Source organism: Triturus cristatus, chromosome 8 (genome assembly GCF_964204655.1).
Source record: "Triturus cristatus chromosome 8, aTriCri1.1, whole genome shotgun sequence".
Classification (NCBI taxonomy): domain Eukaryota; kingdom Metazoa; phylum Chordata; class Amphibia; order Caudata; family Salamandridae; genus Triturus; species Triturus cristatus.
Genome location: NC_140591.1, coordinates 998,379,361 through 998,406,915, shown reverse-complemented (window position 1 = coordinate 998,406,915; position 27,555 = coordinate 998,379,361). Strand labels below are relative to the sequence as shown.

The 27,555-nt window shown below is 44.1% G+C and overlaps 1 protein-coding gene across 2 annotated transcripts in view; it reads left to right on the top strand.

Moving 5' to 3' along the window:
- UGGT2 (UDP-glucose glycoprotein glucosyltransferase 2) overlaps positions 1 to 27,555 on the top strand; it is a 1,472,699-nt gene that overhangs the window by 936,646 nt on the left and 508,498 nt on the right. For both annotated transcript variants that reach the window (XM_085622547.1, XM_085622546.1), the window contains one exon: positions 11,634 to 11,765. In XM_085622547.1, coding sequence (XP_085478673.1) covers positions 11,634 to 11,765 — 132 coding nt within the window. The remainder of the gene's footprint in view (positions 1 to 11,633; positions 11,766 to 27,555) is intronic.

Sequence of the window (27,555 nt, the reverse complement as noted above, 5' to 3'; positions counted from 1 at the left end):
AAATATCTCCACCAAAGGCTTGTGATCTGTCCTCACCTCAAAATTAACTCCCCAAAGGAACTTTTTCAATTTCTTAATTGCCCAATAAACCGCGAGAGACTCTCGTTCCACAACTGAATATCTAGTTTCAGGATCCTTGAGGCTGCGTGATAAGCACATTATTGTCTGCATGCCTTCTACACCTTGCTGTTGTAAAACAGCCCCCAGTCCCTTTTCACTAGCATCAGTAATAAGTATAGGCTTAATCTCAGGATTAAAGCTAGCAAGTGAAGGAGCCGCCTTAAGTTTATCTTTAATGTCCTTAAATTCCTGCTCACAACTTTCAGACCAAGTGAAGTCTACACCCTTCTTTAACAGATGTCTCATATTCACTGTACCATTTGCAAAATTCTTCACAAACTTTGCGTAATACTCCACAAGTCCTAAAAACTTCATTAGTTCACTTTTGTTCGATGGCGAACTCATTTCCTGAATTGTATTAATTAATTCGACTTTGGGTTTCACACCATCACAGGTTATATTGTGCCCTAGATAGTCAATCGAGTTCGTTCTGAACTTACACTTTTCAGCTTTAATTGTTAAATTGTAGTCTGAAAGCCTTCCCAAGACCGACCTCAAGCGTACATCATGTTGGCAATTGTCTTGCCCGAAAACCAAGATATCATCTTGATAAACATGCGTACCAGGCAAGCCATGCAAAATCTTTTCCATTACCCTTTGAAAAACTGAAGAGGCCGATACTAGCCCAAAGGGCATACGTTTGAATCTAAACGTACCAAAAGGTGTTATAAAAGAGGTGTAATCCCTACATGACTCCTCCAACTCTATTTGGTGATATGCCGAAGTCAAATCGATTGAACTGAAGACTTTGGCACCGCCCAAAAGAGACAACAACTCATTTATATTTGGAAGGGGATACTTATCAATCACCACAGACTTATTTAATTGTCTTAAGTCAATGCAGAGCCTCAGGTCCCCATTGGGCTTGCGAGCTGCCACCACCGGAGCCAACCATTCAGTCCCTTCAACCTCCTCTATAATGCCTCCCTCTTTCAGTTTTACAATTTCCTTCTGCATGTCATCCTTTACCGAAATTGGAACATTTCTTACTTTACAACATACAGGAGTAGCGTCCTTCTTAAGTACTATCTTGTGCTTGTAGCCTTTAAGACATCCTAATTTCTTTTCAAACACCCTAGAATAATCTCTCCTGAGATCCTCAACAAAGTTATCCCCCACTACCTTCTCAATGGAATTAATGTCACTTTTGAATTGGATAGGAGGATCTCCATTGGGGTCAAGAAAGACCCCCAGATCACCTTGGTGAAACCAACTGATGATACTATCACCCTTTTTAGATACATAAACTTTTCCCGAAATTAACCTCCCTTTATATTCAATAAGGCCTATGAAATACCCATGCAACTTGATAGGCTCTCCCCCATAAGCCAACGGTCGTATGTCAGGCTTAAGAAGCTTAACTTTGCCTTTCAACATGTTCATAAAGAATTCACTTGAGACTATGGTGATCTTAGCCCCTGAATCAAATAGAACTCTAGTACCTGCTCCTTCTACCAAAATCTCATCAAATGGCGAGTTTTTCTTCTTTTCACCAGTTACCACCTGTACTACAATTTGACCACACTCATAGTCTTCGGGATCATATTGATTGTAACTGTAATCATGAACTTCTACCTCTTTTACTTTCGGTGTACCCTTACTATTGCACATTGAAGCGAAATGGCCTTTCTTTTTGCATTTAGGGCATAATAACCCTAAGGCAGGACACTTAGGATAATTAGCCAAATGTCCCACTTTTCCACATCTGAAACACTTGCTATTACTCCATTTCTCTTGCATTTTATTCTTTACAGACATGGATTCCTTTTGTGCCTTATCACTACTTTTAAGAGTTACTTTGCTATCTCCTTTCACCTCTTGAACCTTACACTCATTCTTAAAATCCTTCTTTATCACCGCAACACACTTTATGGAGTGTTCAATCCTTTTTGCAACCACAAGAACCTCATCCAAGGTAGGTTCATCACGTAACCATAACTCTTCTCTAACTTTCTCCATATTACATCCAAACATGAATTGATCACGAATGCGTTCATCGGTTAATCCCTCGAATTTGCATGAAGATGCTAATTTTCTTAAAACAGTAATGTAACTTTCAACTGTTTCTTCCTCAGCCTGCATTCTCTTCGCAAATGTAAACCTCTCCAAGATAGTGCTCACCTTCGGTAAATAGTGTTTGTCCAATTTTTTTACACAAACTTCATAATCATTAAGACCATTTGCCTCCTCCTGAGTTAACTCAGGAAGATGGTCAAACACATCTTGCCCCTCAGATCCTAAACAGTGCAGCAAAAGAGCAGATCTTCTCTCCGCGCTTAGTGAAGGACCGCACACCCTAGCATACCTCTCAAATACCACCTTCCACTTTTTCCATTTTATCTGAGGGCTGCCAGGTTCGGACAAAAAGAAAGGGGCAGCGGTAACATTTTGCATTCTCACAGCACTAATGTTTTACCTGAATTTAAAGAAAGATAATAAGGTTAAACCTTACAAACAATAAATCATGTTAAATGTCAATAATAATAAATGCTGTGCGTATCAGCGAGAAGAAGGCAGCTGCACGCAGAATCACAGAAAAGTGATTGAATAATCCAGCAGTTAATAGTACATCCAAAGTATGCAGATCAAAAGGAACGAACAAGTTACCTCGTTTTAAATAAAGTATTTTACGTGTATGCAAGCCTCCTAATTTTCCCAGAGAAAACGCCAGCAAAATAAGAACAGCAGAACCTGTACGCTGAAATCCGTGTATCGGTGTGTGCTTTCCCGTTGCCTAGATACGCAATGCACACGTAAAGCAATCGATCATCCACGTACATCCATTGACCATAAAATGCGGCGAAGCTCCCAGTCCTTCCTGATAAAAATGTGAGGATGCATGCATCCGCTCCTCCGTTGCAGCAAAGATATGTCCAGCCTTAAAAATTCACCAAGAATTGTCCGTGTTAGGATCCCTCATGGATGCGCTCTGCCGACTACGCCAGTGTGAAATCCTCTCTTGAGAAAGTTAGCAGGAAACAGGCAGGTATATGGTAGTAAGTTTAATCCATAGAAAAGGATCCCATCCATCCAGAAGCTGGGACAAACGATCACTGAACAAGTTTACATATGAACTTTCCACATAGAGTTCTGTGACATCACAGATGACACAGCTAACATTCTTAACCTATCAACCAATAGAAAACTGAGAGATTAAAAGAGTATGTCATGATCCTGACATACTACAGCAACCCAATATACCTCATGGGACTGGCTTTTCCCTGCACTCCCCTTTAATTCTGAGTTCTACGAGTACTATGAAAATCCATATGCAGACCTGAACCCCCCCCCAGTCGGAGGCGTGATCTGCCTTCTTAGTCAGCATACCACTAGATAGGCTACCCGCAGAACACTGCAAGGAGCTGGGGGTTCCTGTGACAGCGCAGGAGATACGGGTGACCATTAAAGAACTGGCGAGGGCAAGACACCGGGCCCTGATCACGACATATGCTGGAGCCCTGCCTCCACAGCTAGAAAAGATTTATGCAGACTTTTGGAGGCTAGGCAAGCTGCCTGAGTCCACTAGTGATGCACTGGTTATCCCCTTACCTAAGAGTAAAACACAGGGGGTTCAGCAGCGAATCTTGGTTTGCAAGGGCTTCAGGATGATGCATCACGTGGTACAGCCGCTTGAGGTTCTGAGAAGTGTAGCTGCCCATTCCAGTTCAGTCCAGTAATCTCTAAGAGCACGATGTTGCCATCTGCGCACCCTCCTGCTGGGTACTGATGGCCGTGTGCATGCTGTGGGGAGAGTCGTTCCTGCCTTATCTGCCTCCAACCAGGTCCAGGCAGATTCTGGGTCATCATAGAAGTGTGTTGAGACATCAAGAACAATCCGAAGTTTCTGCGGACACAGCAGGGAGTATTGGATATCGTTTTCACAAAGAGCTCTCTTGACCTCTGAAAAGGAAGCCCGGCTAGCCTGCACTGCCACCATGAAGTCTGGGAATATAGAGACCTTTTCATTATCTACCATATAGGGGCCGTCTGAGCGAACCTTCCGTAGTATCATGTCTCTGTCCTGGTAATGTAACAGCCGAGCCACCACCAGGCTAGGAGGCCGGCCCGGGGCCAGTGGTCTCGCTGGCACTCGATGCGCTCACTCCAGTGCCAAAAAGGGGGTAAGTAAACCAGCAGCCACTTCCGTTCGTAACCAGTTCTCCAAGTAGCTCACCATGTCACCCTTTTCGACTCTCTGTGGAAAGCCTACCACTCTAATATTGTTCCGTCTATTTCACCCTTCATCAGCCTCTGCTCGCCGTTCAAGGAACAGTACCCTGTCTCTCAGGTCGTACATCTGACGAGCAAGTGTTGTGCATTCAGGTCTGAGTTTGGTAATGGAAGTTTCCACCTCTTCAGTCCGCCAGCTTGTGGTGTTCCATTCGAAGTAGGCCCAGACCCACTGACACCGTGCCTATATCCTTAGCGCTGCCGAGGGAACTCAGTTCAAACAAATCTTGCCGCCATTTCCCGCCGCACCCTAAGGCCACGCCCCTTTTACGAGGCCACACCCCCGGACTACAAAAGACGCGATAGCCCAGCGTCTGTCAGAAGAACACATCTCCTGAGGCGGAAGCCGGGAGCTATAGTCAGCGAGCACTTGATATTTTAACTATTGAGAGTCACGTATGAAATGCTTTGTTTTTAAAAACGAACTGAGAATCACGAGTGAATTGTGTGTGTGTTGATTTAAAAACCTCACCGTCCTCAAACCCAGCATCTTGCCCACAGCTTCGCAGCGAATCTTAGCGCTGCCGAGGGAACTCAGTTCAAACAAATCTTGCCGCTATTTCCCGCCGCACCCTAAGGCCACGCCCCTTTTACGAGGCCACGCCCCCGGACTACAAAAGAAGCGATAGCCCAGCGTCTGTCAGAAGAACACATCTCCTGAGGCGGAAGCCGGGAGCTATAGTCAGCGAGCACTTGATATTTTAACTATTGAGAGTCACGTATGAAATGCTTTGTTTTTAAAAACGAACTGAGAATCACGAGTGAATTGTGTGTGTGTTGATTTAAAAACCTCACCGTCCTCAATCCCAGCCTCTTGCCCACAGCTTCGCAGCGGATCTTAGCGCTGCCGAGGGAACTCAGTTCAAACAAATCTTGCCGCCATTTCCCGCCGCACCCTAATTCCACGCCCCTTTTACGAGGCCACGCCCCCAGACTACAAAAGACGCGATAGCCCAGCGTCTGTCAGAAGAACACATCTCCTGAGGCGGAAGCCGGGAGCTATAGTCAGCGAGCACTTGATATTTTAACTATTGAGAGTCACGTATGAAATGCTTTGTTTTTAAAAACGAACTGAGAATCACAAGTGAATTGTGTGTGTGTTGATTTAAAAACCTCACCGTCCTCAATCCCAGCCTCTTGCCCACAGCTTCGCAGCGGATCTTAGCGCTGCCGAGGGAACTCAGTTCAAACAAATCTTGCCGCCATTTCCCGCCGCACCCTAAGGCCACGCCCCTTTTACGAGGCCTCGCCCCTCTCCCCCGACACCTACTCTCCATAAATTATGTGTATCTTTCGGACGCGCAGCGGGCACGATGATTGCGCGCCGAAGGCGCGCCTAAGGCAAGCCCGTCTGCGCCCGTCATCGCCAAGACATCGCCTCTCGCCTGTCCCCCTGACCAAACTCCACGAGAACTCCGCCACTATGATAGAAAATTTCTAGTCGCCCTGAACCCCGGACAGAGCTGCGAGGTGATATCAGGAACCCTCGGACAGACATGCCTCCAATGTTAAGTCCTGTCATTTCTCTACACCCAGCCCCTGCCCACTTAGGCACCTCTCAGGTACGCACAAACTAACCCCCCTTACCGTCCTCCAACTCAATGTCAGGTCTCTCGTTAAACACCACCTAGAAGTAAATACTCTCCTACTTGAAGAGAACCCCGACATTCTCTTTCTATGCGAAACCTGGCTCCGTGACGATACGACTAGTATACCGAACCTCACGCTACCAGAAAGCTACTTAATGAAATCGCTAAATAGAGACGCCAGAGGAGGCGGCATCGCTGTCATCTACAGAAAACAATTCATCTGTTCCTTTACTAAAGAAAATATCTCGAGCTGTGAAAGTGCTCGATTCAATATCACTACGGGCCCCCATTTCTCCCTTTCTGGCCTATACATCTACCGGCCTCCCGGACCTGCTTCTAAATTTATTGAAGCTCTCCTTGAAGTGGCAAGCTCCTTAGTTGTGAGCTCGGCCAATTTCACCATACTAGGAGACCTTAATCTCCATTTCGACCTAACTCAAGATTCCACAATTAAAAACCTCTTGGCTGACTTAGCAGCCCTACAACTCTACCCTTCGATCCAGGCCGCCACCCACTCGGCCGGGCACACACTAGACCCTGTCTTCACTAACATCTTGGAGACTACGACAGAAGCTCCCAAACCTATGGGATGGACAGACCATTACCTAATCAAACTCACCATACTGATTACAGAAACATTCAAGAAAACCGAACCCATTCGGCACCTAAAAAGATCGTGGCACAAACTCTCTACCAGTGACCTGCACTCCGCTCTTGTAGAATTCCGGAATGAGGCACACATGGACATTAACACTACATATGCTGCCTTTCATGACTGGATCACGAAGGGACTAGATGCCCTCATCCCTCTCAAATGGTCTAAGGGACGTAGTTCCCCTTCCAACCCATGGTATAACAACTCCCTAAAATCCATGCGGAAGGAATGCAAGAAAGCCGAAAGAGTCTGGAGAAGAGAATACAATGATAGGGATAAAGCTATCTACCTGTCTAAACAAAAAGTCTACCACAAAGCTATCCGCTCCGCACGTGCCACCTTCTATGCAGACGAAATTAACTCTAGCCCTAACCCCACTAAAGTTATTTTTAAACTGATAGAAGAACTGCAGAGTAGCAGATCTCCCTCCTCCAGCATCACCTCCGCGCAACAATGTGAAGATCTTGCGATATTTTTCGTAGAGAAGGTGCAAAAAATCTACAAATCATTCCCACAGATTGCTTCTGCTCCACCTAAACCCCCTAATTCCATCAGTAATGGCACCATTATGATGTCCATACCTGAAATCTCACAGGAGGATCTCACGAAACTTTGTAAGAAAGTCAAATCTGGATCTTCTGCAGACCCGATGAGACCGGCCCAATTTATCGAATCCCTAGAATTTTTCCTGCCTCCCTTGGCTTCCATATTGAATCTCTCCTTCTCCTCGGCCAATGTCCCGACCGCGTGGAAACAAGCTTGGGTCTCTCCCATCATCAAGAAGCCGACCCTGGACCCCTTCAAGTTGGAGATCTTTAGACCGATCTCACTGCTCCCATGGATATCTAAACTTGCAGAGGCCCACGTTAACATCATCTTATCCCAGCACATGGATCATAATAACATCTTAGACCCATCCCAAAACGGATTCAGGCCGGGACACAGCACCGAGTCTGCCCTCTTAGCCACGTCTGAACATCTACGGACGATACTGGACGCCGGTCAAAGTGCTGCGCTAATTCTGTTAGACCTCAGCGCAGCCTTTGACACGGTCTCCCATAACATTCTGCTAAATCGTCTGGCCTATGTAGGAATCTCAGGTCTTGCCCTGGAATGGTTCCGCTCCTTCTTGAAAGACAGATCTTTTCGGGTGTCAGCTCCCCCTTTTCTTTCCCAGCCCTACCCCATCGGACAGGGTGTCCCTCAGGGCTCTGCTCTTAGCCCATCCCTTTTTAACCTATATGTGCAACCACTCGCCGCAGTGGCTAAAGTATGGGATCTCTCGCTAGTATCATACGCAGATGGACACGCAGCTAGCCATCACTCTCACTGAAGGCCCTTCCACCACGGCCTCAAAATTTAGAGATGGTCTGGCTGCCGTAGCCCAGTGGATGACGGACAACTGCCTGCAGCTCAATGCAGGAAAGACGGAGGTGCTGCTCCTCGGTAAGAACACCAATTACTGGAACGAGCGCTGGTGGCCTTCGTCGCTGGGCACCATCCCACCTCCTAAATCCCTGGTTAAAAACCTTGGCGTCTGGATGGACTCCGCACTTAGCTTCCAGACCCACACAAAAAAAAGTGGCAGCTACCTGTGTGGGCCTGCTGAGGAGCCTCAATCCTATACTCGGATTCTTCGACCCCAAGATTCGCCAGCTGATTGTCCAAGCCACAATTCTCTCCCGCTTGGACTACGCCAATGTTCTACTACTGGGCGCCAACAAAGCGGAGATTGCACGATTGCAACGCGTGCAGAACAACGCGGCAAGAGCCTTAGTTGGTTTTCCCCGCAGATGTTCAGCCAGAGCCACTATTCGAAAACTGCACTGGCTACCCATCGAATCGCGTATCCAGTTCAAAACACTCATTATGATTTTTAAAATACTTAAAACTGGACGCCCAGAACTACTCCGCCCACTCCTAACACCTTATGTGCCACAACGCAACCTTCGCTCATTAGGTCAACACCTACTGACTGTTCCCCGGACGAAGCTTGCCCGCACTGGCGGACGCTCCTTTAGGGTGTTGGGAGCCAAACTATGGAACACCCTTCCTTTGCACATCCACTCACTGGAGAACTTGACTGTTTTCAGAAAAGCCGTCAAAACCCATTTGTTCCCCTCTCCCTAATTCCCCTAGCTCTCTCCCTTTCTTCCTTCTGGAGCTGATGTGGTCTTCTTAGCGACGGGACGCCTCTTTGCTGGGGCAGCTGTCGCGCTCTACCAAAATGCTAACATAACATAACATAACATAAAGTGTTTTTAGTATCTTCAATGGCTGGATCTTGTCTAGTTGGAGACGTATGGGGTCTCCAGTTGATACAACATCATCGCTGTCGGCCATTGTACCTCGAGTGGGATGAGAGGCATCAGGTGGGACCCCTGATTGTTTGAGTTTTGTCTTCCCCATCTAAGCTGTAATAAATATGGCACCACGATCACAGTGAGGCACTTAGAGATGCGCTTGCAGCCTACCTTATATGACAATGAGTTGTCTGCACCGTGATGGCGTATGATGGGCCTTGCCGCTTTCCGTATTCTCATCAGTGCCTCAGACTAATGACACCCCAGCCCCACCGGCCAGAAAGTTGTAAGGAGACCCACTGTGTATTCACTTTCAGCAAGTTATGCCCACCGGGCACGTGAGAGGTATGGAAGAAGGTGGCAAGTTCAAAGCACGTTGGTTCAACAGTAGTGCAGGGGTGTGGAGGATAACCACTGTACACGTGTCTCCACTACACCTTCGGGGGCGGTCACGAACCCGCGGGACGGACTCGGGTAGTAAATTTATTGTAGATGTGAACACTGCCCACATAGTCTCTCTGTCAGGCCTATGGCTTATCAGTAGTGCCCTCCACAAGAAATGGGCCACAGGAGTTGTCCTGGTGCACCATGCTAACCCTTGACAGCTATCTTTGCCAAAATATGTTGCAGGGTCAGATTCCTATTCACACACTCACCTCACACTTACAACCTCCTCTATACTTTGGCCTGCACCACAGTGGTGATCATTGGCCTGACATGTGGTAAACTGGGTCATTCTGGACTTCAGTCTTCTTACTTCTGCAGAACCTGTTTCCAATATATTCTTGCACAAGCTGCATTTAACAAATGTAACCCCCACCCCCAACTTTGTTAAGGATATTGAACAGTCGCTGGGTTTAATTTGGAAGATAACCTCTTCATTATTGATATCGGGGAGTTTTGCAAAAGAGACCCTAATGTTTATATCATCTGGTTATTGAAGTATTTTGAACGATCCAATTTATTTAATAATCAGCAAATCAATAGGAGCAAGTAGACCGTTATTAAAGTACGCATAGTGAAACATGGCAATTATGACATTGCAGTTCTGCTTACTTTATGTCAGAAACAAAATAGAGAGGGACCCCTTTAGAGTCAAAGGGTTAGAGTCACAAAGACAGGCAAACAGTACATTTTATGCACAGATTGTTGGATTTCAGTTTAATTATTAATAGCCTCTGCCTCGGAAACCTACCATAACGGCCGACCTGCCAAGCATAGCAGTGGTTATTGCCCACTCACTATCCTTCCTAAGGTCCTAGGCACCTACATGTGAGTGACTCTTACACTACCTAAACCACATTCACTGGCTCTCTCTTGTCTTCTCAGCAGTGCCTAATATTTCTTCATGCCGGCCTTTCCTTAATGTCTTTACCGCTGAGGAGGTAATCTTGTGTTTCTTCTATTCTATCCCACCAGCACTACTCCCCTGGAACACTACAAATAAAATAAAGCCATAGTTCTTACCTCTGTAGTACTAGCCAACAGTAAAATGTTCTTGCCACAGGATTCCCCATTGCCTTTGGGTATAAAAAACATAAAAAAGCCCAACCATGAAACATTTTTCAAATTTAACGAGTTTGATTGTATTTATTTATTTTTGCACCACTCCCATCAACAAGCATTCAAAAGCCATTACTGTCCTCACATTCCTGTAAGTGTCATTGCTCTTAATTCCAAATATGAAATAGCGTCAAGAAATATCTAGATAAAAGAAATAGCATTTGATTGTATCAGAGGAAACAGTATTTGACTGACAATTGTGAAAAGGACCATTATGGACAGCAGTCATCAAGCCTCAAACCAATGAGGTTATCAAGGCTGAAAGTAATGATGCATCAAGTGAAGTTCAGCTGCATACCTGTGTTTTTTCCTGATATGGTGAGGAAAGAATTTGTGAATGGACCGAAAATCCACTTTTGTTCCAGCTATTGCATGCACAATGTGTAATCTCATGAAAAGAGTTTAAGCGAAAACTGTTTCTATTATGGACCCTCCATCAGATCTCTGGCGTGAATGCGTGTAATATCACTAACACATAATTTAAATGGTGCCCAAGCGTCGCTTTCACCTTTATTCATGTTCCTTCTTTGCTGCAGCTGTCTGTAATAGTTGTCCTCTCTGATGCATTTCATAAGAGAGTTCATGTTTCACCTTGTTTAATTTGTGCTAGAACCAAATAACCAGAAATAATGCAGGTAACTTATTCTATGTTACTATCCCACCGAACATTTACCATAGGACATGTCTTAAAACAATATTCTGTAATGTATAAACAATTTTTAGGGTCTGATTTATAACAACATATTATGCAAGAGGTAGTGCACTCCAAGAAAGATATTGAACACGGTATGAAGTCAGGCACTCTTAGTCCACAGACTGCCAATAGCTAGCCAAACATATGCTCTCCTCCCTAGGGTCTCCTTAGATGATGATTTCTTCTGCTTGATATTTTGTTGAGATGGCAGCAGTCCATTATTCCCACAAGTCGCTTTCTTCATGATTCGCCTACCTTTCAACACATCTAGATTTTTGGTCTCAGTCTTGGACAAAGTCCTTAGACGGTTGCACAGATGCTTATTTGTGTGACGGTGTCAACGATTCGCCACATATTTGCTCGTATTGAAAGACCATGGGTGAAGAGAAAGTTTTATGGAGCAGCATTTGCCACAAATATACTTGGTCATTACAAAGCTGTTTTAATAGAAATTAACTGCATGAATTGTTGTTCTTTAGGAAATGGACGCTGATGCATTTGAAAAAAAATACAACACCATAGGAGTTGATCTAATCCGCACTCACCAATTGTTCTGCCGTGAGGTTCTGAAAATACTTCCTGGTCAGATGGCCGTTGTCAGCAATGGGCGAGTAAGTACATATCAATCATCTTGTAGGATTTTCAATTGAAATATTCAAGTATCCTAACACCAATCCTTCATGTAGATCTGTAAAATGTTGCCAATCTGTAAAATACAGGTATCACTCTCTTTTTCTTTAAGGTTTAATGCATGTGGAGAATCAACTTTCTGTAACAGTATTTTTGTGTGGGTTAAGATAACTTTCTCCTTCTGTGCTTGTGTTATGGATCTTAACAGCATGCATGCCATGGTACAATAGATCTCAAGTATATTGTGGTGCAGCCAGAAAAAAAAATTCTGTGTTCCTCAAAAGCTGTGAATTGTGCAAATACATTTTAGATTTCTTGTTTTTTTTTTTTGTTTTTTTTTGTATGTTGTAATTTATTTACTTAAAGTATTGCCTTAATTCAACACCCCCATTGTGGTGTGATTACGGAAGAGTAGGAGTTTTGTTTCACCTCTGTTTCTTGGGTCTACATCAGTGTCTGTATTCATTTTCCCAGAGTCCGCAACGCTCACTGCCACAAATAAGGATGTTTGGGCAAATCAGTGCATGTGCTTTAGTATGTAGTATGATTGTATATATGATATTCATTTTTTTAAATGACGTGAACTTGATGACATTTTCTAAATGACCTGGCATAAACTCTCAATATGATGATGTCGCCAAAAACCTGAGTTTCATGTTATGATTAGTAGAAATTAGAATCTGTGCCTGGTATTTCTGGTCTGCCATTATTCTCTGCAAATCATTGCCTGGATATATTATTGGTTAACCGCTTGGATGGGATTGAATGATTGTTGAACCACGTAGAGCAACGACATTACCTGGAATACAAGGAAGTGTGATTTAACCAGCCATTGAAGCATGGTAGTTGAGTGCAGATGAGACTGAGGTATGAGATTTGCTTCTCAGAGTGATTGCAGAATAGGGTTTAGCCTTATTGTAGATTGTACCTTTTATTGCTCCAGCGTAAATAGTAAAAGCATAATAGTGTGCACAAGCTTTTGTGTGTCCACGGGTCCTTTCCTCCATCTTATTATACCTGAAGCATGTAATCTGAGGTCTGGATAACAATTTACACCTGGATGTGTATTGGCTTTACTTTCCAGTTCCATTGCCCAGATTGGTTAACACAAACATTGGACACTCAAATATCCATCAATTTGCCTGCTTACAGATGGATAATCTTTGTAACGGAAATCACAATAAACTCAGTTGCCTCTGCACTGGAAACTGTCAAGTTGGTAAAGGTGTGAATTACTACCATTGCTTGCATCCTCCACTACCTTTGGCTTTCATATAGTCTAGCAGAGGTAATGGTGCCAGGAAATTGTCCACTGGGGAGAATCTCCCGGTGGCGGATTTACTAGTCTCTCCACCAATTACAGGACTTTCCATTACTGCCCAACTCGAAGTCAAGCACTTGCCATCAATGTGTTATCTCCCAACATCCATTCATAATAATATATTGTTTGAATTTCTGTTCTACTTAATAAGGCAGTGTCTGGTGTTTATAGCACAGTATACCCATGAAGTGATTTACCCAACAGTTTAATTGTATTTACCTCAGTGGATCCTACAGGAATGCACGGATGTCTCCTAACAGTCGCACTAGATGACAGCAGTAATCATGTTGTTTGCTGCACCATTAGTAATCTAATTCTTCTTTCCGCACAGTACTATCTTTGAAAAGGGCATGGACAGCAAAGGTGAGACCACCTACTGAAAGTGTTACAGAGCCTCTATTAACAGTCACTTATTTTGAGTCCCTCTCATGGGTTTCAGAGTTTGTTTCCATTTTGCTCCTACTTCTTTACCGCAAAATAGCAGAAGCAGACTTGGTGCATCATTGTTTTCACTGAGAACTTCATTCACAATGCTCTTTGCAGTCCTAATTAACACCACTGCTAATATACCATGGTACTTGCCTGCATCAAATTCCGAAAATCAGGATTTGAGGGATTTTCAACCCAAAATGCCATTCGTGACTATGAACAATCTGTTTCTATGGTAGGTGTTCCAAACTTTTACATTTTGGATTGTAGTGGAAACATTAGGATTCCGACAGTAGGGGCAAGGGATAATATTTGCGAATAGGATCTTTTGTGAAATGTTACTTTTTGTGTATCCTGAAGCATTCCTATTGGTGTTCTGCACCCTATTTGCACAAATTGCTTTGGTCCTAAATCTAAAAATAGTGCCAACAAGTGCCCCAAGTACATTATTTTTTTCATGAGCAGAGAAAAAGAGTTAAATGGGCAGATGCACATCTTGGAGGTTGATACTTATGTGGCTTGTCCGCATTGCAGTTTGGGTAATTGGCAGCAGGATTATGTTTTGGGGGAATATGAGCACACCTGGAAATCTATGAATTGCATGGATTTCCTAGGCACATTCCATGTATTTATGTTAAAGCCCACACCCTTAATGTAAATCTTGGATATAAAACTGCGAGTTACTTAAGTTGTTTGCATGCCTAAATCTGATTCTTCCCTGCAGGAAGGAGTCTTCACTGATAAACCACTGAGTGCAAATGACGCAGGCTTGTAGCTGAAGTTGTTTACAGAGAGTACTGTCAACAAGGTGCCATACATTGCCTTAAAGATTAGAGTATGGAATTTGTTGAGGGCTATATTTTCTTTTCAGACCTCCACCTGACTTGGTGCTGATGAGGTGGGAGTGTGGATGGGGATATTGATAAGGGTTCATGTATCAAAGCTGATTACTTTGACATTGGGGTAAGTGAGTAGTGTAGGGAAGCTGGGCAGGAGGCTGTTGTAGTAAGCTCTCATGCTCACTACCAGATTGTTGATGAGGGGTTTGGCTCTCTGGAAGGGTATTTGCGATCATTTCTTTCCTACATTATGACCTAAGTTCCACCTCCTACAAGTCTTAGTGGTAGAGTATTCACGTTGAACAGAAAAGCCACTTGGAATTCAAAGTGAAAGAGGTGAGCATAAAAGTGCATCGGTACTGGCAAGGGTAGCTAAGGTAGGCAAGAACATTGATGACCTGAACAAAGAAAATAGAGCTTTGAAAAGCTTTACTAAATGCTAAGAAGAAATTGCCAGAATTCTGTAGGTGTGTGTCTAGTGTTTGACTGAAGAATCCAAAGGATCAGGAGCCAGTACCCTTGCTGATGAATGAGATCATGCTGGTGCTGGAGCAGCATTTGAGGGAAGATCCATTATTGGTGTATGTGTGCGTCAGTGAGAGGCAACATGAGCGAAGGGTAGGGCTTTAGGCTCACAGTTTTTCCTTGATTGACTTACTTGACAGAGACATGACCCCAACATCAGTGCAAAGGAAAGGGGTGCTAGGATTTGAGGGCAGGGATGGGTCTTACTCCCAACCTAGCTCTGGAAATATGTTGAGAGGGAAAGAGCTAATGAAATCAAGAAAAAGTGAATAGCCAGTGGATTCCAAGATGTATACTGCAGTCCACGAAGCTGAATCCAGTGGAAGGAAACTTCTTCTGAGAGCCGGAGAGTGCAAAGAAGCTCCAGAAGTCCATTCCATGACCACCCAAGCGACCCAATGGGAAAAAGACGGTCACTGAATACTGTTTGAGTGATGTTTGAATAAAGGGGCACTTATGTGGAATACAACAAAATGTGAAATTTAAGCAACATTTGAAGGAAGATAATATTTTTATGTTCTATCCTATACTAGTTTTTCTGGTTTATTGGATATGATTAATTAACCCTGCTACTTAACATTGGATGCTATAAACTAAAACATGCTTATGTTGTGCTGCCTGCTTTTCCCTTAGGGTGAGCCCCCTAGCTGGAACCTGGGAAGAACTGTGTTTGTAATCTTGTATGTGCATAGACAGATATTGGGGTCCTCAGATCTTTTACGGTCAAGGCCTTTGTTTTGTTTATTTTCTATTGTAAACTATCAAGGTTAGGGTGGGAGTGAACGACTGCTGTGGCGAGGTCTATGAAGGTGAATCCAGATAAGGGCAGTTAAAGTACACTGAGAGCCTGATGGTGCTATTGGTAGCAGGTTTGCGGTACATTATAGAGGGAATGTGTTAATAGGTTGGGACATATAAATTATAGAGAGCTGATAGGGCTCTCTGAATGTGACTGGCTGGGACAAGCTAAATAGATTAGTCTGATTGGCCAGGCTGCCCTGTCATAGTGCCTGTGATAGACAGTTACAGAGAGCGAGAGTGCGAGAAACGACTGATTAATTGGAGCAGTGAATATTTGTTCTTTGGGGTTTTTTGGGTTGCGATGATCCATTTCATGGAACTGCCAGGACATTGACAGGCTCTGCTACGGTTTTACACAAGATGGAAAGGTGAACAATTGGTGTGTCTGAGATGCTAGTCGATATTTTCCCGGAAAAGCCAGTATATTTATGTCTGTGTGAACTCCAGTCTGTGTCTGCACATTCGTGTGTGGGGGCATGCACACCAGTGTGGTCTTTGTTAGTGTTTTGCCCACTCACCACCCTAATAAAATGCTTGACATGGCACAGTGGTGGCAGTTCTTGAAAACTTGTGTGCATGCATTGGAGGATGTTCATTGTCCATTCCTGGTACAATTATGGCCCACACACACTTGTGGTAATTCTGGGCAGCATGTAGTAATCCATGGCATGATGGCCACCTATGGGTAGGTGCTGGCTCTGGCGCACAAAATGCTTATTCCTTGACACATTGGGCATCCATGAAAGGATGCTTATTGACTGCTCCTGGGAATACGATAGCCTTCATATGATGGTAGCATTACTTGGCAGCTTATAAGTATTTATGGCATGCTGCCCATGCCTGGTAAAATGCTGCTCCTGATGTAATGGTCATAGCTCATTGCATATGTTGTAGGCATTCAGGGCATGATTTTACCTGTCTGGCAAAATGCTGGTCCTACAGAATAGTGGTTATTTTGGATAAATTGTGGGCATCCATGGCACAGTGGTGCTCACCCATGGAATAATGGCTTTCTTAAAAATGTAGAGGTAATTCTTAGTGTATTGTGTGCATGTGCAGTCACTATGCATTGCTACTTAACTGTGGTGTACAGTTCACTCTGGCACAACAGTGCCAATGTTCTTGGAATATTGTGGACATCCACGGCAGAGGCATTGTGGTGGGAGTATGGTGTATTTTGTGGCATATTGTGGGCATCTATGGCACAGACAACTGTTATAATGCTGACTCATGTATATGGTGAACATATGTAATATACTCTAGTGTACATCTCCAACCAACCGCCTCCGAAAACTAGGACAGATAGGTCTTGGTCAGTTACAGTTTTTCGGAGAGAGGCCTCTGGACGGTAAAACCTATTGCCTTTGTAAATGATGGTATGGGTTGTTGTTGAGTCTCAAAGGTTACTGCAGAGCTGCTGTCCTATAGTCGAAAAACAGACAGATCTGCAGTCATTGCTAGGGTACTTCAGTCTAGCAAGCATTGATATTTAAGTTGTGTCTAGGCCTGGGCAGTAAATGCCGTTCCGCTCGCGGAATTTGCGGGGTTGCCAAAAATTCCGCGATCCGCAGCTTCGCGGAATTTTTTGCTTGTTCGCGCTTTCAAAATGCGTGTTTGCGAGATATTTCCCCCCGAGCATGCAAACAGCTTTCGCGAACAGGAAAAAAGCATCGCTAATGGGCGGAACAAGCAATTCCGCATGTTTGCGGAATTTCTGCGTGCTCGCGAAGATTTTTTACCGTTTCATGGAGATTTGCGTAGCGCGACTATGCAAATTTCGCCCACCCCTAGTCGTGTCGAAGTGAGTGAGACACCCATAAAGCGGTCAGTGAAAGACTATCACTCTATGCCTCAGCTTGGATTGGTTAATTTCCCACTCGTATTTGTAAATTTAGTGTATGAGTGTAAAAAAAGAAACCGATAATTATATGGAGTTGAACGCTTTGCTTTATGGTCTGTCTGCTGATGCTGCTCAACATAGTACTCAGACACAAGTAAGTGCCTTGAGGCGTGATAATCATAGCCACGTTTTGAGCTAATTAAGATCCTTAACCACATAGTTTAATGCTTGAAACACTTCTGTTAGCACTTCAGGATTATGTTCTCCTGCTGTAAATGCCTCCATCATTTACACCTAAGGGGCAAGGTATTCGAATGTCTATATCAGGGATTCTGCTTTTTTCATTGATCAATAGAATATGGCTATTATTTGGAAAACAATTGCCTTCTTTTTCTCGACCTAATCAAAAAATTGTAATATGTGTTATACAAACGAAAGATGAAACCAGTAAAAAAAATAGCCTTTTGTATTAATCAGAAGAATTTAGCATTGCCTGGCTTTATTTGTTATGAGCGAGATAATAAAATATTAACATGCTTGTCTAAACATTGCTTAACGCTTTCAGTTTAATGATTGGGCTATTATTTGCTGTGTTATTGCAATAAATACAAATAAAGCTTGCCCGGTTTGTTTTCTCTATAATTATACTTTTATTTTATACGAAGATAAATATGCTATGCAGCATCAGAGATAGCACTTGCTACCCACTGTGTTCCAGTTTCATGCCAGATTCGGATCAGCTTTTAATAAGACAGACCTGTCCCAATAAAAGTCACAGACTGATGCATAACTGTCCTGCCTTAGTCCCAGCCCAACTTTTTTTCGAAGGCACTGTCTTGTCAGCAGATTTCACTACATACCTGTACACCTGTTCCCCATTTACTCTTCAACCTCTAACTCATACACAGGGTCACCGGTTGACTCCATCTCATCACTTAGACACCACCTTTTTACTGCTGGGATTCCATTTTAGAAATCAGATGGCTTTACCAATGGGTCCATTCGAAGTGAATAAGTGCTTCAATTCCCTGGAGGTGCTCTTGTTCAGAAAGTAAGATAAGAGCTGTTGCACTTGTTAGGATGGCTTACAGAGAAGTGATATTCCATAGTAATTCCCAAACCAAATTTGAAAGGTTTCAAAACTGTGCATTTGCTTCTATCTACTAGGCCAAAACTAGAGTTTAGCATTTGGAGAGCATAGGACCGGTAACAAACATTAGAGTACTCTGTTCTTTAAAGGCATGCTGTTTGTGTTTACTTTTTCTTCTAAAGCCCACTCTGTTATTCCTCACCGTGCCCTTTTTATTATGCCCAATTTGTGGGGACTAGGACCATCAAAGGAGTAATAGTCTCTGCCCCACAGGGATAGTTTTGTGAGGGATTAGCACTAGTACTGTAATTAGCCCAGTTTTGCGAAGGCAAAGTACATCATCCCAGTGCCCCTGCAATAGTGAGGCAGAACATGTTTTGGGGTACATCTCTTTCACTTTGCCCTCCAACAAGAGACACAGGGTGGAAGGGGAATGGTGCCGGTGGAAATGTCTTATACAAGACGCTCAATGCTACTATCCCAAGAAAATTCTCAGAAGACAGAGGAGGAGTGTTGATGGATCCCTGTTCCTCTTTCTTCAGGCAAGGTGGGGGTGGCTTTGTCAATGGAGTGGCCACAATGACTAGTATGATGCGAAAACATGGGGTGGTGGTGAAACACAGAAGTCATAGAAAGAGTGTTGGTGAATCCCTGTAACTCATTCTCCAGGAAACATGAGAATTTATGTATGTACCTAAATAAAGACCTTCAGCTGCAACCACAGTATTGGATAGAGGAACTGTGTTCACATTACTAAAATGGAGACAAGATAAAAGACTATTACCTCAGAGATCCTGAGGCTGTATGTAATAAACGCAGCTTGCCAGAAGGACATGCACCTTGCCCTTCTTTCTTTGCTAGTGCAGAAGTACAATGATGCAGACTTGTGTTCTCCTTGAACTAGCCTCGACGGGTATCTTGCATAGCGATGAATTGCATTACATGTCCTCCTCATAGACATATAGAGGATCTCATAGGTGTAGCACATTTGTGCAGCCTATTTGGGCCTGTAAAGTTCTGATAGCACAGCATGCTGGAGGCTTTTTCTATAAGTTCCCAGCAACAACTTTCTTTTAGCAGTACTGTTCCTAGATCAGATTCTGACATGTTCTTTGTAGGTAAAGCCTGGAGGTACACTCCTTCTTGGCAGATATTGTGAAGTGAATAGTGTGATACTAGTTATCTGCTTAATCGAACTGTTGGGCATTCCATACTGATATACTACTTAGAGTTGCTTGTCACAAACACCTGAGAGTAATGGAAGCAGCAAAAAAATTGGTTATAAAAGCCCTGTCTTGTTGCCCATCTTTTGGATGTGCACTTTTCAGTGCATGTTTGATAGTCACACACATACACTGTAAAACTATGTAGGCTATAAAACTAAAACACGTAATGGTGCTTTCAGGAGGCAAAGTGGTTTTAATCCAAAGGAATTGCTTGCAAGTATGTAGGCAACTCTTGTCCACATATGATTCCTTTGAGCATTTGGGGAGAGGATGTAGCCTTATGGCTAGAGCGGTGGACGTCAAAGCTGGGGACTGCGGGTTCGAGTCTCGGCAACGACGCCCAACATCCTGTGATTCTGGGAAAATCACTTAATCTCCCTGTGCCTAACAAAAAAGAAAAATGTGTCCTTGTGTAACTAAACTGGTTTTTAAAGCGCTCTGATGCCCGATATCTTTGGGTCTAGTTTGTGCTATATAAAACTCTGGCAAAATAAAGATGTAGTTCCCTGTTGCATGTAGCTCATGATTCTTTCTGTTAACTCTGCCCCCCAGAGTTACAGGTATCCCCAGTGTCGGTAAAGTTACCTTGCATTTTCAAGTGGGAACTTTAAAATAACGAATTATTGGGTGAGTACGTAATTCGAAATTCAATTCTCCTGGAAATTCCTCATTTTGTTCCAGAATTTACCTGGAAACTACAGCTGCTTATGCTTAAGCAGGTTCAATCTGCAAGTGAAACAACATATATCCAGTGTTGCTGTGGGTTCTCATAATACGAATGAAACCAGTAATTGCTGTAATTGGAATAAAAAGGGACCTCATAAAGAAACCCTTATGGTCAGAGTGTGCTTAAATTACTCTTGCACGATGGTTGTGGTCATGTCTTCAAAGCTACCCAAAGGGTCCTCTTGGTTTGAACCAGATATCCTGAATCCGGTATCATTGTTGACTCCCACAACTGGGAAAATCATTGAAGGGTACTTTAGCATTTGATAATTTTAACATGTGGTATGTTTTACTAGTACTGCTTCCTACACACGGTAAGGGCCAGACATTGGATTGGCTGTTTACTTTAAATGTTATACAACATATCACCAATCCCTAAATACTATGTCTGATCTGACCATGTTGTTAGTCTCTTCAAATTACAGATCAGAGCTGCAAATAAACGGCACTCCTATGCGCTAATGTCAGTTGCATTCCAACACAGATCCGGAGCTCTTCTCCAAATTTTGTCGGTCTCCAAACAACTTCTAAACAAGAAAGTCCTTTGTGCTAGGGAACAATGTCCCCTCCTAAAACTACAGGTTTAAAACCATGCTGCGCCTGTGAGAAACAGATGTCGGTCAAGGACTCGCACGAGGTATGACTCTGGTGTTTGGGCTTGGGGCACAACTCATAAAGTCTTTCAACAAGTGTGCCCTCATGCACCCAAAAGTGATCCGGTCCAAGAAGTAAAGCTGGATGATGTCAAACACACAAAGAATTTACGAGCCTTGCGTAAGTCCCACTCCAAGTCGAGGGAGGTCGCTCCTGCGAAAGGTCAACTTCACGGTTGACATCCTTTGGTAAGATGAAATCCAAACAAAAAGCCAAGAAGACATAGACTCAACCCATTCCTGTATTCTCAGTCTGAAGATAAGATGCCAGGGTGTCACATGGCACTTAGTCTCCCACTGGTTCTCCGGTTGTGGAGAAGATTTCTCAGTTGGCCCCGGTGTGCCCCAAATTCCCTGGGCCATCAGCGATGTTGCAGCAGATCAAAGTCTTTAAGGAGATCATGTTGCAGATATTTGGCACTCTTCAGCTCCTTCTGGAGCACCATTGGGGTCCAAAGCTTTACAGGGGTCGTTAACTGGGTTACTGTCAGTGGATCTGTCCTCGGCTCTATCTTTCCCTCTTGGATCCATCACCAGGCTCTGTACTGGCTCAGGTACCTCCTTCTTTGATGCTGGTACCAATGGAGGCGCTTATGCTCATCTCAGTGTCTGACCCCAAACTGACTACAGCACGATCCCAACCGATGTTGTGTGAACAAAAATTACTAAGTTGCAACCGGTCACCATACAGCCTGATTCTAATCGTATGCCTCTGCTAGAGAGAATGGGCCCTTATCTTTTCAGTTCAGATTCTGACCAGATCTTGCCACCACCCAGTGATGAGGATAGTGGAGATGGGGATAATTTGGCCCCCTCATTATGATAATGACAGTTTTTACATGGTCTTACAAAAGGCCAGTGGGCCTAATACTTCCCATAATACAGGGTTAAGCATGCTATTTGGACCCTCAGAAGAAGACAATGCTTCATTGCCATTGGTAATTTGACGTGCAGTATTATGTCTTGGATGTACATCTACTCTCCACTGATGTTAAGACACATGTCATTGCTGAAATCTTTCAACCACATTGGAACCCCTGCTGGCATTCAATGAGGCCTTTACTGACACTTTAATGGGCACTTGGTCAAAGCACTGTTATTGCCCAAGGGTGAATAGGCAGGTAGCCAGACATCTCAGACTGATATCTGGCGACAATGTTTTCCTCACTAAACCCCCTACTCTTGAAAGTCTGGTGAGCCAAGTTTCATTCAGCAAGTTGAACCCCAACTCATTACCCATGACTCCCTTGGATAGGTCAGTCAATGTAGTTTGCTTGTTTGGCAGAAATACGCACACTCTCTGGGACATAGCTAGCGAGATTTTGCCAACAGTCTGGAAGACCTTGGGGATTCACTAGGTCAAACTATTCAGGATGGTCAAGATGCAGCTGCATATGTGTTTCATGCTGACCTTGATACTAGTGTCTGGGAAAGGTAGTACCTCTAGTATGATGCTGTGCCATCATGTGTATCCACAGGACTTTCTGGAGATGAAAAGGGCCATTTCATGGATATTCTTTAGGAGAGCTCATGCTTGACAAAAAAGCTGATTCTGCCTTGGAACGTTTCAATGGAAGTAGGGACACGGTTTGTTCTCTGGGTCTTTTGATCCTTGCTAAACAGTTTCCTCACCAGATGCGGAAATTTTAAGGTTATTCTAGGGATTGGCTGTATAGGCAGCTTTAGTCTCCCCAGCCTCTGCTGTCATCACGTCAGTCCTTTTGAGGCTGGAGAAGCATAAGGAGCAGTCAAAGCGTAGGCCACTAGGGCACCAGTCTTTCCAGTCCCCTTTCCCACTGGCAACAGCCACCAAGCTGCTTGAGCCTGCCATTTGTGGTGCACAATCACCCAGTGGGAGGCAGGATCCAGTACTTTCTTCTGGGGTGATGATCCATCACTTCAGGCAGATGGGTCCTTCAAATTGTTCAGCATGGCTATGCCCTGCCCTTCCTTTATGCTCCCCTGAGTCTTCCTCTACATCAAAGCTAATCTCAGGGGAACACCTGTCCATTCTGTTGCAGTTAAAGAAGATGCAAATTCTACTTTAAAAAGGAGCCATCAAGAGGTTTCCAGACTCGGAAATAGTAGAGGGTTGCTACTCGAAGTATTTCCTTGTGCTTAAGAAGTATGGGGACCTTCAGCCCATCTTAAATCTTCATCGGCTTAAAGACAAATTCAGAATGTTCACTCTGGCCCAGATTTTGTCAGTCCTTGTCCCAGGCCACTGGTGGTGTCCTTGGACCGGCAGGACGTGTATTTTCTTTTACCATTCATGCAGTCTCACAGATGTTACCTGCATTTCAAGTTAGGCCAGGAGCATATTCAGTAACCCTTCTCCCTTTCAACCATAACACTACCTGCATTGGCGTTTACAAAAGTGATGACAGTGGCCGCTGCCCATTTTCAGAAGTAGGGAATACCAGTTTTCCCCTACCTCTATGACTGGCTGTTGATTCACCTTAGCTGTGGACCTCCTTCAGACGATGACAAACCTCCTGATTTCATTGAGGTACACGATCAACAAGCCGAAGTCGGACCTGACTCCTTAGTAGAGGCATCCTTTCATTAGAGCTGTCCTAAACATTGTTTAGTTCAGGGCCTTCTTCCTTTGCAACTAGTTCCAGACATTTGGGTTATCATTTACATATTTCAGCCTCGGTCCTGGACCTCTGTGAGCACAGCTCTGAGATTTTGTGGCCTTTTAGCCTCTTACATCCTCCTTGATGACTACGCCAGTTAGCATAAGCTGACTCAGCGATGGAATATGGAGTTCCAGTAGCCCATTCCGAAGGAAACCATTCCAATGCCTTTCAGATTTCAGAGCACACTGCACACGATCTGCAGTGGTGACTGCTTAATCACAGTTAGGCTGGTGACAGAACTCTCTCTCTACCCTACTCTAATTTTATGGTGCTGGGGGATGTATCACTCCGGAGTTCGGGAGGTCTTCTTAGACAGGCAGATATTAGAGTACTCTGGTCTTCAGCGAATACACAGTTCCATATCAATCTTTTGGAGTTACGGATCATATTTAAGCAGTTGAAGACCTTCCTGGAAACCATCAGGGGGACGCTGGTGCAGCTTCTCAGGGACAACACCAGCGTCATGACGTATTGCAGCAAACAGGTCAGAGTGAGGTCATAGGTCCTGTGTCAAAAGGCGATGTGCCCCTGGAGTTAGTTCGAGCATCAGAACATTTCCCTGATAGTGAACCAACTTGTGGGCATCTTGAATGCCATGGTGGACAAGCTCAGTCGGGGGCGAGTTACAGATCGCAAATGTCACCTGCTACCAGAGGGGGCACAGGCCATCTCCCAGCAGTGTGGAAAACCCTGGCTAGATGTTTTCGCAACCACTGAGAATGCTCTCTTTTGAAGGTTTTGTGTGTTGGAGTTTCCTTAAGAACACTCACTAGAAGATGCATTCTGGCTGGAATAGAACATTGGACTCCTGTATGCCTTCCCACCCTTGCCTCTCCAGAGTTCTGAAAAAGACCAAAAGCGACCAGCCCCAAGTCATCTTAGTTGCTCTACGTTGGGCTCGTAGAGTATGGCTCCCCGAACTTCTGGGTATGAGCATCTGCCCTCTGATCAGGCTTCACCTTGAAGAGGATCTCCTGTTGCAGCAGCAGGGCAGTGCCCTTTACCCATGCCTGTGCAATCTAAACCTCCATGTCTGGAGATAGAGCAGCAGCAGTTAACTGCATTTGTTCTAACACCTAAAGTAGCAGATGCCATCCTTGTTGTCAGGTGTCCTCCCACACACTTCATTTACTCTGGACACTAAGACAAATTTCTAGTTAGTGTGGATCATTTACAGTATCAGAGGTCCTTTTTTAAATTACCTGTTGAGATGCCATTTATTAAGGTTTGGGACACGTTTCCTCTCACACCTCTCACAGTGGGACCTTAACTTGGTCTTGATGATTTCCTTGAGCACGGCCTTAGAGCCAATGAACAACTGCTTGTTGGGTCTTCTGACCCTAAAGACTATCTTCCTCAGTGCGATCACTTTCGTTTGTTGCATGAATGAACTTCAGGTATTGTTGGTGTAACCACCCCCACACCATCTTTTTTCCAGACAAACTGGTGCTGAAGACTCGGGCGACCTTCTTCCCTAAAGTTGTGACTTCTTTCTTTGTTGGGTAACCCATCACTCCCCCAGCATTCTTTGCCTCTCATAATCCCTCAAAAGCAGAGAAGCAACTCCATCGACTTTACCCAGGGTCATCAGCTGTCGAGTGGCCTCTTTTAACATCTAAAAAAGTCATAAGTTAGGAATCCGCCCACTTGTACTGATTATTGTGTTATGTTCTGCCTCGGAGGGCACGGAAAGTGTCAAGCAAGAAGATTACATCAGCATGCAAGGGTCACACTTACATGTGGCTCTATTCGTCATATCCAGGGTGGTGCGGAGCCACACAATGCCACCTAGTGGCGCATAGGAACATTGCTAAATAGTTTACAGGTCCAGTCAAACGCTTAGGGAATATTCTAAAGGTGGGGAGTCTGATGTTAAATTCCACCAGAAAGAATGGTACTGAAGGTAAGTAACTTGTTCTTCTCTGCACTTGGCTGGCAATGGAGAGCAGAGTTGGCTCCTGCTTATCTCGGCATCATGCTGCACTGCATCAGCATGTCGTATCCAGACTCTTGTGCTTTTTTCTGCCTGGCTATGTAAAGTGGGGTTTTAACAAAGCGCAAGTTCTCCATTGTTGATGCCTTTGGAACAAAGAACTTGCACTCGCTTTGATGTGCTGAGTGTGACATAGACTCAGCTGAAGTTGAATACTGCCGTCTAGAGGACCTGGTTGTAGCGCAAGTGAACAGGACCGTTTTAATGGAGTTTTTTCATAATCCATTATGATGGAAGATCTCTTCTGGGTGAATTTAAGGAGCTTCCTCAATTAAATCTATTAAAGGCAAATAAAGTCTGCAAGAGGTACATTCCTATGCTTTGAGTACACTTCTATGTCATTTTCAGCACCCTCTTGCCCAATTCCCTTGTTTCCTTTCTCTAGTCTATTTTAGTATAGTTTGTGTTTCTTGTAGACCGTATTACCTGACTGGTACTTTGTTGGAATTGTGCTTTTCTTGGATTTTTTAAAGCACCTTTGCTTGGGCCTTTTTAAAATATTTTTTTGTAAGCCTGGCTATTTTTTCCTCTCATACCTTTTGACATCCTTCCCCGCCTTTCAGTGTGCTTGTTGTCATTTTCTAGGATGTTGGGAGCCGGCAGGTAGGATTCAGGGGAGAGTCACCCTGTGCATCTGGCAAGGAGCCAACAACACAAGTTAAAGGTCGTTCTTCAGCCAGCCCTTATCAATCCCTCTGTCCAAGCTGTCTGTGGAGAGTGAGTTTTGAGACCACTGTGCTGGTGCTACTCTTCAAAAAATGAGTCAGAATGTGCTCATGCACAGTCGTATTATACAGTCTCTTTTAAGTTGTTACCTGGCTTGTTTTTACAGTGTCCCCAAGTGATTTCAAAAACACTTACACAAATTCTTCCCAGGGCTACTGGAACTCTTTCTGTTTCTGTGCTTCCTCAAGATACTTGTGAGGAGCCAAACTTGCACATCAAGATTTCTTAAGTAGGTTGATACTATTTCTGTAGTGCAGTCCTGGGTGTAAGGATGGCATCCTGCTCCTGAGGAGGTAACATGTGCAACAATGTTACCTCCAATGTGCTTCTTCTACTTTGTGGATCTCAAGTAGCCATAAAACTGAGCATCACTTCCTTAATTAAATTATTTTTGGACACCAACGAAGACTGATCCGCTCACCAAATGTTTGCCGTCACTTTGCACACGGCATGCAGTCACTGTTACTCAAACGGAAGGGCTGTCTTCTACGGGGCCACTGCAGCCATTTTCAGTTGTAGCGGTCTCATAGCTTTCCTCTCCTTCTAATCCATCCTACTAGCTTCCAGCTCAGAAGGATATAATTTAGCTGCCATTCTGCTCCCAGCCCTGGGTGTTACAGGTAAAGAGGTTCAATGCAGATATTACTCATTGCCTCTACCTGCTACTATTCTTCCTCATTCATCTTGTCTTGCTTTTGTTCTGCTTTCTCTGCAGTGATCTCTGGTCGCCTATCTACATCTCATGCTCAAAGGGCCTGTCCCCCATGAATTTATTTGTTCTGCTGCTCATTGTGAGCGCATGTTCCTGTCATAACACGTTCAGCTCAGCAAATTAGAGGCCCCTTAAGGCAGCAAGATCAGCCTCCATTGTCCATACAGAAAAGGAAAATGTTGTTGGCTTCAACTTTTGTATACTGCATATCAGGGCTGCAAGGGTAATCGTGAAGTCTTGCTATTAAA